Below are 13,597 nucleotides of genomic sequence, written 5' to 3' on the forward strand. Positions count from 1 at the left end.
TGTGAAGCCCATTTGTGGTGTCTCCCTCCGGGGTGTTGCTGGAATATTGCTAATGGCGACGTAAAGTCATGCTCGCGCATTCACTCTGCCTTCACCTGCCCCAACCTCTCAACACTGCATCTCTAAAGTTGCCCAACAACACCTACGGTTCAGATCGCAAACATATTTGCACAAGCTCTGCGCTGCGACAGCGTTTTCTTTATAAACATGCCCCGAACATGCTTCATCTGGAATCGCTTAGATGGTGTTAGTATTAGGGAGATTTCAATGATAATCGACCGGTTGCTCAATATGCGATCAGCTTACACCAGTCCTACCCAGACATATTATTGCGTTGCTTGGCAACAAATTACAACGTGTTATATCAAGTTGTGGTTTAATATTTCTTGTAAGAGTCTAAATCCAGTGGTGTCAAGAACAATATCCCGCATAAATGCAATCAGCATACCCTCTCACCCCGACCATCATCTACACGGAGACATACAAATCTCCCTCATAAAAATGACCCATCCTCAGGTTTAACACGAAATCGTTGTTGCACACAATTGTGAAAACTAGTTAAGAACACTAGTACCAGGCTTTAAATACCGGGTACAAATCTACTCCAGTCAAGTCTTCTGCACTACGGCACTGCAATGCAGTACAATAAGTTGAACTGTAAAACAATACCGCATCACACAAATATGAACTTCGATCTTGTCTATATGGTTGTATTACTGGATAAATAGTTATATTCACCTTCCTGCTGTTCTAGCTATGAAGCTCGTGTGCGTAGTCATACAAATCGCCTTCAAAAGACACTTCCAAGACAGGTCACGTGATCTGTTTTAATCACGTAATCTGATAATCTTACCTGTTTATTTTTCTGTAACGTTAGAATTGATTTTCTGTAATCTATACTTGTATCTGAAGCATCATTTGAAAGGCAGACGCAAACGTGAATCAGAATGACACCAACCTTGATCATGTATGATACCATGACCACCTTATCCACAAAACACGTTGTTCCAACATCGATATCAAAAGCACAAAGGAGCGCTTCAGTCCAGGTGTGGCGTTGTGCCACTTGAAATCATAACAGGGTTGTATAAGAATGTTCCATGGTGGTATGAAACAAGTTTGCGTGCTGTGGCCAGCGTTATTCTCAGATTTTGTTATTGACTTGGTTAATGATTATTGAACCAAGCTGTTGTTGAATGAGCACACGAGATACGAGCTTGTAACGGACTGCAACGGGGTCGGGTGGTAAGGTCCTGATTGCGTATATCGGTTTTGGTGATGTTAATCGCTGCATTGCCTGGTCCAGACTCGGTTATTTACAGACCACCGTCACATGGCTGGGGTACTTCTGAGTGTGGCGTAAAACTAAACGTACTCACTTACTCCAGCTATATGGAGTCTTAATAATCGAGTCTGGAGGACACAATCCGCTGATCACATTGGGAGCATCGGTGTACACATGTGGGATGTGTAGACATGCATCAACCATAATGTCAGTTAGCATGGTCATATCCTCATGGCTGTATCCCAGTGGCATCATTCGAAAAGCATGGGGTATTTTAATACGGATATTTATGCATCGATTATGGCACTGCCCAATGGATACCTGTGTGTGTATGTGTACCAAACTCGCTGTTTGCCTACCTGTATTAGTTTCGGTAACTAATGGATTGCTCAATCGGTTTTACTTTGTATATCCACTAAGCTTCTTTAAATCTGTCTTGATTATTAAATGTCAACATGTCTAACTGCATTAGAGGGCATAGGTTTAGGTACCCTGGCTCGTTCAGTCGGTTTTACTTCGTATATCCTCTAAGTCTTGATTGTGACTAGTAATAGCAATAGCAGCAGCAACAGTTGCCGTAGTAGCATTAGTAGTAATAGTAATAGCGGTTGCCGTACTAGTAGTAGTAGTAGTGGGAGCAGCAGTTGGAGCAGCAGTAACAGTAGCCGCAGTAGCTGTAGTACAAACAGCAGTAGTAGTAGCAGCAGTAGTAGTAACAGCAGTAGCAGCAGCCGTCGCAGTAGCAGCAGCTGTAGTTGCAGCATCAGTAGCAGTAGCAGTAGTAGCCACAGCAGTAGTAGCAGCAGCAACAGTAGCAGTAGTAGTAGCAGTAGCAGCAGTAGGAGGAGGAGGAAGAGCAGCAGCGGCAGTAGTAGCAGGAGCAGTAACGGAAGTAGAAGTAGCAGCAACAGCAGTAGTAGTAATAGTAGTAGCAGTAGTAGCAGCAGTAGCAGTAGTAGTAGTCGGAGCAGCAGTAGAAGTAGTATCGGCGGAAAGAGCAGTAGCAGCACCAGTAGCAGCACTAGCAGTAGTATCGGCAGTAGGAACAGTAGCAGTAGTAGCAGTAGTAGCAGCATTAGGAGCAGCAGTAGTGGTAAAAGATAATAACAGCTTAGTTCAATAATCATTCGCCAAGTCATTAGCAAAATCTGAGAATAACACTGGCCACAGCAAGCAACCTTGTTTCACATCACCATGAAGTAATTCTGACCAATGATCACTTCTGAAGCTCTTGACCGAATGCCTTCACAACAGGTGTTTTGATGTCTCAAAGCTCTTGATTATATTATATCTTGAACATAAGGTACACACTCTTTGAATAGTATTTCCTTTTGCAGATCCCATTATGAATAACAATTTTATTTAGAACGAGGTCAGATGTAACAAGTGCGTGTCTAAATATAACATAATGTTCTATTTTGTTAGTTAGGGTTACTATCATCACTTTGAAGTCAAATGCTAAAAAAAGGTATTAATTATTAAAAAAATGTTCGTGAACTAACACTGAAGGTAAAAAACTCTCAATATGTCGATCCATTTAAGCGGTTAAGCGGATATAAGGTTGACAGGTTACAGCATTTACCGACTTTATCTTGGTCAACAGGTCGACGTCCTATAAATACTACGGAGTATTGGATCTGGTAAGAAAAGCAGTCGGCGCTATGACGACTTTCTTTCCACTCCACGTATTTTGTTTCACCAGGTTTGTATTTATTCCACCGTTGACCCTCGATGCCCTTATTTTTGTAAACATGACGAAACGTGGAATGACATGCCTGCATGTTATCCTCGTCAAGATTATTTTGGTAAACCTGGAGATACAACTTCTGTCATTGATAATGACCCACCGCGAAAGTCCTGACGTACAATGTGGTCTTAAGGCCCCATGGTATCTGCCCCGGCAAATAATCGAGTCTAATTATTCTGTGGCGTTGACGTTTTGTGTTTAATTGGCAATGGAGAGTATCATGTAGTGGTTTACTTCCTCCTTTGGGATTAGTTACACGTGATTAAGACTTCTCTCCTTTCCCCTGGTAATTGGTATGTGTCTTAATGGTATTATCAAGACAGAGCCCAGTTTCCCATAGCGTTGCCTATTCAAGCGCTTAGAAGCGCTTGGATTAGATTGTAGCCTCCTGATCAAATGCCAGATATTTCTGAAGCTATGTTGCATTATGATAGCGTGACACTAAATGCATATGTCAGTGTTATCGGATCTCATTTTGTATTTTGACGAAAGAATGATCTTAGTAGGAAAGGAATTATCTTAACGCCTTGAAACAGGTTTTTTACCTTCAACCAAAATTGGATTTTGTTCACCGTGATGGAATTGTCTCAGCCTGTTGTGTGTGTGTCTTTTTTTGTCTTTTTTTTCTGCTTGGTGACGTAATTTTAACCTGAAAAAGAGACTCCGACAAACAGCTTAACATGCTCTGCCTTGTTTTCCAATGTACGACTTGAAAAAATGCAGTTAGTGTTTGCAACTTGGGAAATTCAAACTATTGGCTTCCTTTCTGTTATTTGGGGCTAAATCTTAAAGAAAGAAGCGAAAACACATGAAAAAAACACGTTCGTTCGCCAGTGTTGCTTGCAGGTGTGGCCGGTTTGCAAGTGCGCGAGTCGGGAAGTGTGCTTGAGAAAACAAAACCCCAGACACATACTCAAATTCCTATAATTGACGTTCTGTGTTGATGGTCATTTAATGACGTATACACAGACTCACACACACAAATGGGTATGTTATTACAGTGTATACACATTTACTCATATATTCGTTGTGTAACATCACACAGAATTTGGCGGTATTGTGTAAATAATCCAAACCATCTGACCAGCATCCAGTAAATGAAACCTTGATATCTACATATATTCTTAGTTATCAACAGCCCAGCCAGACATCCATCCAAACCTGTTTATCGGCGCATGCTGCAGATCAGTTTTTAACCTTCAGAAGATCAATCAACGGGATCTTCCGGTTTGTATTCACCCCACCTCAGCATCTACGTGTATGTTTGCTATTATCTGCTACTGTACTTCGGATGCAACGTTTTATTTTATTAATGTTTTATTTCATTTTATTCAGATCACGCACAAAGGTTAATTGGGCAGTTTCGCTTTGTATGTGACAAGCACGGTCATGTTTCACAGCCCACCATTGTTTCAACCAGACAGCATGAGCTATGGTGTTGCGCCATTGCTTGCACCTGACTTGCAGCCCATGTGTCAAGCATTGCGAAACTTTGTGATATGAACACGCAATTACGAAGAACACACAGACGCTGAATGTCAATTTTGTAATTTCTATTTCTGAAGGAAGCCGGCAGCATCCTGTTACCCTATGAGGCCAGCTGCATTCAGGCAGCTGCAACATTTAGTGTCAACATTTCACAACTTGTACTGTTCAGTCAAACATGCTCTTTTGTCATTATTCACAAAAGGACCAAACAACTTTGCTGACAGTTTGTTTGGTCATCGTTACAATGTTCAAGGCCTCGGGAAATCTATACATTTTGTGAATTCATGATGACACAATTGACGTCCGATGTCATTTGACTAGTACTATATGTTTGTTATAAGACTTTAAACGGACATGAACGTTGATCATGATCATGCAAACTGTGAGAGTGACAGTTTATGGAGGTAGGACAGGACATGCTGGATGCTAATTAGAAGTCGACTCTCTATCTACCGAAATTTATAAGAAATGTTGAATGCCTCACCGAAGAACAAACAGACAAATCAAATTAGACTTACGAATGCAAAATGTGTCACAAGTATGAATAAATCGACAAATATTCATTACTCGCCCGTAACATACCCAACATATGTCATATTTGGGATTTCACTTTCTTAGTAAAGTACAAATTCTAGTACTTTTTTCGGTTGAGTCCCATCCGGGATTCGAACCCGCACCCTCAGAGTCAGGCACCTAATCGCCAGCACACAAAGTCAGCCGCCTAGCCCGCTCAGCCACCGCGACTTCCACAAATATGAAAGTCGGACAACTGGTAGTCTAGACTGCGTACTTTGTGTAATCCCAAATATGACATATCTTGCATTTGACCACTTTCTAAATGGCATCGTGTAATCGTAACATACCCCTACCTTAACGTTGTTTGTAACACTTTTCAGTCGTTTATGTGTCAAGTACCCGTCAGAATTGGGGTTAGAACTGGTATTCAGTAAACCATGCCCGTGGTAAAAGGCGAGTGACGGGTTTTGATGGTCAGACTTGATGACTGGGTTGAAACACGCCATTGCATCCCACATTCGTAGACTGATGATCATTCTGTTGATCACTGCATTGTCTGGTCCAGACTCGATTTGTTTACTGTGAGAAAGTGAGCTATGCAATGCTGGAGGAAAGCAGTAACGGGCTTCACGCATTGTAATCATGTGGGGAATCGAACCTGGGTCTTCAGTGTGACGAGCGAACGCATTAACCACTACGCTTCTCACTGTTACTTACAGACCTGCGTCATGTGGCAAACAGCCAGACACATGACGTTAATCCGACGTTTTCAACTTCTGGACTTGCCCAAGGAACACAACTATCTGAGAAAAATGCAGCTCTTGTACACATTGCTCAGCATAACATCAAATATCAGTTTACATTAACCAAAGTATGGTATTGTGAAAGATGCTGTTTGACCTTTAAAACTGTTTCTTTTATATGAACCCTTGGAGTAAGTACTATAGTGAATTGATTTGAACAGATTTAAGCTGAGAATTTTCAACTAAAACGACATATCCCCTGGTTCCAATTCCCCAAACAAAGGTTAAATGGTTACTTTGATCTCCGAAGTCGTGGAACTATTTTCAGAGACATTCCTTAATGTATAAATGCAGGAATCCAGATGAAGGAGAAACCACGAAACAAAAACATTATGTCAGACTTGTGATTAAACTCAGCCAATGGACGGTATAAATCAATATTTCGTTAAGTATAAATTTGTTTTGCAGCCACAATTTCACAGTTTCTAGTCTCAGTGTTATTCCCATGGTACATGTATTGACAGACGGTATTGTATCACGTCTGTTCGCGTTACATCAACTTTCTATTTTGCAACTCTACAATTATATTCATAAAGTTAATTTTTATACTCTTTGATCATTTTGACCCGTTCTGGTCAACAAAATGTCTTCAAACTTTATAAATTTCTAATTACATCTAGCCGGCGGTTGAAATACAATTTCAAACAATATAATTCAGTTTTCAATCCGGCATCATATAACAGTTTTAACAGCCACGAGTAAGTACTCTTTATGTGCACTGAAGTTCGTCGTGGTTTGTTCAATTATGTCTGTCTCAAAATACAATAACCTTAGTCCATTTGTGCGTGACGTTTGGTATTTTGCACCTACCCCCCCCCCCCCTACCCCGTAATACCAGTGAGAATGGATAATAAAATAAACAGCATTTTGAAGACTGTTCCGTAGACACAGAGGTTCTCTAATCAATGCCTGATGTTTGGGTCAATGTATCTACATAACAAGAAGAAGAGCCCATGCGTTGACCTCGATGGACAAAACAGCATGGGGTATGTTCTGTAATTGGACAGGTTGGTTTTCGGGAATCTCTGTGGAAATATTTCGTGTCTGAAACATCCAAAACTATATACCATTGTCCGTTTTCACCTTCACCTTTAGCCACGTGACGTTTGTAATGGTATCATTAAAATTCAAGTGGGGACGTCAACAGAACATTTCAACACTGAGCTGAAATAAACATGAAGCTCCAGAGTAATCGAGCCTAACGTCAATTCGAAATCGATCCTGGCACTTATCATAGCAGATGGCAACAGTTCATTCCGCCGACCAAATCGTTCACGCAGTGATCGAAGTCATACGAAAGTCTGCTATCCATATGTCTGGGTTTACTAACATAATAGCTCGGCCATTGTATCAGACGGGGAGCCTTGCTCAAACATAGCCCGGATCAAACACTACAACAAACTCTTTGGACAGATTCGCGTGGAAGTCTTCTCAAACCAGCCGCCATCTTTGATGACTTGACGTCAACCGGAAGTTGGCCTTCTCGCCCTTGTCTCTCAAAAGAATGAAATGAGATCTGATGTCAATAAAATGTGATGGCAGATTAGAGTTGCCACCTAGTTATATCAAGCGAGGTGTATTTATTCAGCTGTGTGACGGCACTTGGTATAAATAAGCAAGATAGTTTTTGACTGTTCCAATCTAGAATCTGCAGCATATCCATTACGCTAAACTCCTTTTTTGATTAGATTTTCAAGTCGTAACGTGACCACATGGTGGTTAAATCATATAGTTGACACACTTTCTACGGAATATTAACAAATACTGTTGTCACCTGTCATGTCATATTCATTTCATATCTTTAACGAGCCTCGAGGTATTTTCAAAATTGATGGACATTCAAACTGAAAATTGTATGATCGATCATAAAATGTCACTACGACATAAAATCAGATTATGTTGGGTACAGTGGTTTTAGGACCATGTGTGTTATTTATGTTTTGTGTACTTATCACTTTTAGGGTATCCAGGTATGGTGCTGACTGAGATGGATAAATAATGACAACGATTCAGGTTTCAGAACGACTATTATAGGTTCTGACTGCATAGTCAGTTTTGCCCCGGTACATCCTGAAGACAGGAATCTGTATTAAAAGAGAGTCAAGACTCTATTGCACTGAAAAGCTATGTTTATGATGCTGGAAAATGTAAAGTAGCTATGAAAAAATGTGACATGTTCAAGTTTGACGGTATTCATGAAAAGCTTTCCTTACACTGGGAATCCAGTGGTCTACGTCTAAATACCACTTGATGTGGATAAATGCAGAGGTTCATGTCAGATGCAGCGTTACTCTTGGTGGATGAATCGCAACATTTCTTAAAGGGACCTTTCAAGAATGAATGAGAATATCGTCTCCATCACTGCATACTCTGCAACAGCGAGTAATTTCTTTTTTCGAACATTGCGCATCAGGGCAAATGTGATGTTTTGGTGACTTGTCACATGTCCCAAAGATTAATAAGAAATAGTAAGTGTCTTGAACGAGGTATGGTTTTAGGGTAACTGCAGAACTCAGGCATAGAGGAAAGTGTTCCATAAAACAAGACTAATACCAGAGAAAGCTCTATCACCCTTGCATGTCTTGGTGATTGGAACATATATCTGTATGTACTGATCTCAGTGATCTTGCGGGCTGCTTACCCTTAACATATTGTGGTTGGTGAAATGGTGTCATTCAAGGTTATGTTGGAAATAATTCAGTCTGGACAATAATTCATTGCTTCATTGGGAGCCAGTGGAGGGATTTGGGCACAGGTTTTATGCGATGCGATTGCTTCTTGTGATGATCCTAGAGGCTATGTTGTTTATTCTGTGGTGATGTTTCTGTAACACCTGGCACTGTCACTGATTAATAGTAAATCAGTCGGTCAGACTGACACAACACACAGTGTGGGTGGTTTCTAAAGCCAGTATATTAACTAGGCAAGACATCTGCTAAAGTCGTGCATCAGTCGCTGGCTTGACTCAAAAATCTCAAGACGTTTCCTATTGACTCAATTCCAAAGATCCATATTCATCCCAGTAAAGGCACATACATTTGGGTCCATCGCATAGACCACGATTATTTATCTTAGAGATTAATTTAATCCTTAACAGGATCTCTAGGAGTCCCTGTATAAAACAAATGCAGTATTTCTGACAGAGGGAATTAATACCAAGTGGATTATCAACACTTCAAAGGACTTACTTGAACTTTCGCAGTCTTAGAAAAGGATCACGTTCTACCATGCCAGTTTGATTGTTCAGCTTAGCAACTATCGCACAAATTCACTCAAGAACAAAACCATAAATGAGACTGGTGTGGCACTTCATTGCACATGGTAGACTCAATTAAATCTTTATCTTCCAACTTTCGAAACAATTGACGATGATGAGCCTAAATGTCACGTGCTTTTTGCTGTACAAAAATGTCAAAAAATGACATTTAAACCCTGCTGTATCAACTCTCATATAACTCACCAACTAAAAATGTCCCAAAACTTTTGTCACCAAGACTAAAAGGAATGTAAAAGCATGATATATTTCTTCTATTTCTTCAGTTCCAGTAAAAACAAGAGAATTGTCGTCTAAATAATATTTATGTGAATATGTAAATCCTGATACGTCTAGGGGACTGGAAAACTTCATGCATTAATTAGTTCAATACCACCTGCTGACACTAATGTTAATCACACACTAGTTTAACTTCTTACAGCTGTCACCAATAGAGCCGTTCAGAATGCATTAGTTCAGTATTACCTCGTGTCACTAATAAAGGTATATATTCTTCACATGAGGTCAAATGTGTATATATGTGCATGTATGTGTATATGTGCAATATGTAACTTATTGGGAAAGCGTGATACGGACTTCGTTTTTATTGGTGGATACAGTCAAGATATTTCAGCTATATCAGTTATATCGCAGTGTTGATTTGATTCAAAGCAATGTGCCGAGGCGACTATTGCGATCGTATTTAGCATAGAGTAGAGAGATTCATATTTACAAACCGCTAGGACGGTAGATTGTCCTCGTCCTCGTCAAAACTTAAGTACATCATAATCAATCGTACATCACGATCGATCGTCATCATAATCTACATCTAATTACATCACGATCGATCGCCATCATCTATGTACATCACGATCGATCGCCATCATCTATGTACATCACGATCGATCGTCATCATAATCTACATCTAATTACATCATAATCCATCGCCATCATCTATGTACATCACGATCGATCGTCATCATCTATGTACATCACGATCTATCGCCATCATCTATGTACATCACGATCTATCGCCATCATCTATGTACATCACGATCTATCGCCATCATCTATGTACATCACGATCTATCGCCATCATCTATGTACATCACGATCTATCGTCATCATCTATGTACATCACGATCTATCGTCATCATCTATGTACATCACGATCTATCGTCATCATCTATGTACATCACGATCTATCGTCATCATCTATGTACATCACGATCTATCGCCATCATCTATGTACATCACGATCTACCGCCATCATCTATGTACATCACGATCTATCGTCATCATCTATGTACATCACGATCGATCGTCATCATCTATGTACATCACGATCGATCGCCATCATCTATGTACATCACGATCTACCGCCATCATCTATGTACATCACGATCGATTCGTCATCATCTATGTACATCATAATCCATCGCCATCATCTATGTACATCACGATCTACCGCCATCATCTATGTACATCACGATCTATCGCCATCATCTATGTACATCACGATCTATCGCCATCATCTATGTACATCACGATCTATCGTCATCATCTATGTACATCACGATCTACCGCCATCATCTATGTACATCACGATCTATCGTCATCATCTATGTACATCACGATCTATCGCCATCATCTATGTACATCACGATCTATCGCCATCATCTATGTACATCACGATCTATCGTCATCATCTATGTACATCACGATCGATCGCCATCATCTATGTACATCACGATCTATCGCCATCATCTATGTACATCACGATCTATCGCCATCATCTATGCACATCACGATCTATCGCCATCATCTATGTACATCACGATCTATCGCCATCATCTGTGTACATCACGATCTATCGCCATCATCTATGTACATCACGATCTATCGTCATCATCTATGTACATCACGATCGATCGCCATCATATATGTACATCACGATCGATCGTCATCATAATCTACATCTAATTACATCATAATCCATCGTCATCATCTACGTACATTCATCTATGTTCATGATAATATACATGATACATTATCATACGTCTTGTACGTAATTCATTATCGTGTGTCTTTACAACATCTGTGTACATAAATAATAACAAATAGTCCATTCATAAGGTACATTCAGTGTCACACACCTCAGGATTAAAGTAAGTTCATTTGAGACGATGTCGTACAAAGAGGGCTAAGTTCATTTGAGACGATGTCGTACAAAGAGGGCTAAGTTCATTTGAGACGATGTCGTACAAAGAGGGCTAAGTTCATTTGAGACGATGTCGTACAAAGAGGGCTAAGTTCATTTGAGACGATGTCGTACAAAGAGGGCTAAGTTCATTTGAGACGATGTCGTACAAAGAGGGCTAAGTTCATTTGAGACGATGTCGTACAAAGAGGGCTAAGTTCATTTGAGACGATGTCGTACAAAGAGGGCTAAGATTTATTTCTAAAATGTTCCGAGAAGGCGAAAATGTATATTTCGATTTTCCCTTGAGAGCTAGTTAGGGGAGTACCGCCAAAACTAAAGATAAGGGGTCGGAAAGTATAATCCATGTAGGGAGTATTGAGAATTCTTTTCAAAACAATTATAGTTATAATATTCGCCTCTTTAGAACTTTATGCTTCAACTTCATCTTCTTTGTTCTCATCAACTACCATAGGTTGGTTAAACATTTTAAAATTGACAGGCGACATGACCTTGATAAGTGTTGATTAATTGGCCCCGTTGTGACATTTTGGGAGGGATTAATGACTTTTTGTAGGCATTAAGTGATAAACATTTAAAAAGATAATGGAATTCGTCAACTAAATTACAGTAAAATAGTGTACATATTCTTTCTTCACTCGGTCTGTTCTGCCATCTGCCGGTTTCGATCGGAAGGCTTAGATTTGAGGTTTTAAATTTCAAAATATGGATATATATGGTACAGTAGATTTTGGAAATAAAAAATATTTTTCAGAAGCCATTTTTAAAAAATAAATATTGATGATAAATTCCCTTAGAGCTGTAACGTTTACCTTTTTGCCATTTTTGAATAAACTGATCTGTTAGAATTCGCTTTGTTTTTCAAACTAGAGACTTTACAGAATATGCCGTTTGATTTACAATTTTTTCAGATAAACCGATCTCGATTGTGTCCAATAAACGTGTGCCGTAGAATGTTGTTCATAATTATGACTAATATATTGGTATAATACATGGGGTAATTTGATCGTATTGAACATGTTGATATGGGTTCTCATTATTTAACGGGGCTCTACCAACTTCGCCACGAGTCTGGACTTCTCAAACTGTCTTAAACTCGAAGACAGACTGACAGAAAAGTGATTTACCATGGATAATGACAATTTAATGTCGAATTCAATCAAATGCCTAATGAAGAATTGTCGTGAAAATGTATAAATGACTTAAGTTATGTTGTTATATGTGAATTAATTAAAGAGCGTCCACGTTAATCCTGTAAATTGGTAAATTGTCAACTTGAGACACTTCAACATGTAGCGAAGCCTTTAAAAGTAAGTATCGCCGGGCATGTAGCCAGTGCAATCCCTGAAGCACAGTGAGTGAGTGAGTGAGTTTAGTTTTACGCCGCACTCAGCAATATTACAGCTATATGGCGGCGGTCTGTAAATAATCGAGTCTGGACCAGACAATCCAGTGATCAACAACATGAGCATCGATCTGCGCAATTGGGAACCGATGACACGCGTCAACCAAGTCAGCGAGCCTGACCACCCGATCCCGTTAGTCGCCTCTTACGACAAGCTGAGTCGCCTTTTATGGCAAGCATGGGTTGCTGAAGGCCTATTCCACCCCGGGACCTTCACGGGTCCCTGAAGCACAGGTGTGATATGGCTAGACTTTGGACATACAGTAACTACTTTTGCACAGGTGGTCTGGATCATCATCATCATCCTTGTACATTCTCAACCAGGAAGATCAATATGTATTATCGTCGTCGTCGTCGCCGTCGCCGTCGCCGTCGCCGTCGTCATCGTCCTCCTCCTCCTCATCATCATCGTCGTCATCATCATCATCATCATTATCATCATCATCATCATCCTTGTACATTCTCAACCAGGAATATCAATATGTATTATCGTCGTCGTCGCCGACGCCGTCGCCGTCGCCATCGCCATCGTCATCGTCCTCCTCCTCCTCATCATCATCATCTGATTCATCAACATCATCATCATCATCATTATCATCATCATTTGTGTATATTCTCAACCAGGAACACCCATGTATATCGCCATCATCATCACTTATACAGATATCATTTGTCGTCATCACCATTTAAGGTCTTCACCATCTGTGTAAATCATTAAATATCATCATTATCGTCATCTTAATTAGCTTTCATCATCAATATCACCATCTGTCGTCATCATCATGTATGGACATTATTATCTGTTATCATCTGTCGTCATAACCATCTATATTCATCATTATCTATCATCACCACTGCTGTCTCATCTCAGACTTAGAA

General features: G+C 40.0%; 1 protein-coding gene across 1 annotated transcript in view; it reads right to left on the reverse strand.

Moving 5' to 3' along the window:
* LOC137255443 (uncharacterized) overlaps positions 1-13,398 on the reverse strand; it is a 51,697-nt gene extending 38,299 nt beyond the window's left edge. The window contains exons 1-2 of the mRNA XM_067792883.1: positions 13,225-13,398; positions 1,801-2,395 (exon numbers count right to left, since the gene is read on the reverse strand). Of these exons, the coding sequence (XP_067648984.1) occupies positions 1,801-2,395; positions 13,225-13,398 (769 nt within the window). The remainder of the gene's footprint in view (positions 1-1,800; positions 2,396-13,224) is intronic.
* Between the last annotated feature and the right edge of the window lie 199 nt (positions 13,399-13,597).

The sequence above is a fragment of the Haliotis asinina genome, chromosome 11 (assembly GCF_037392515.1).
Source record: "Haliotis asinina isolate JCU_RB_2024 chromosome 11, JCU_Hal_asi_v2, whole genome shotgun sequence".
Taxonomy (NCBI): Eukaryota; Metazoa; Mollusca; class Gastropoda; order Lepetellida; family Haliotidae; genus Haliotis; species Haliotis asinina.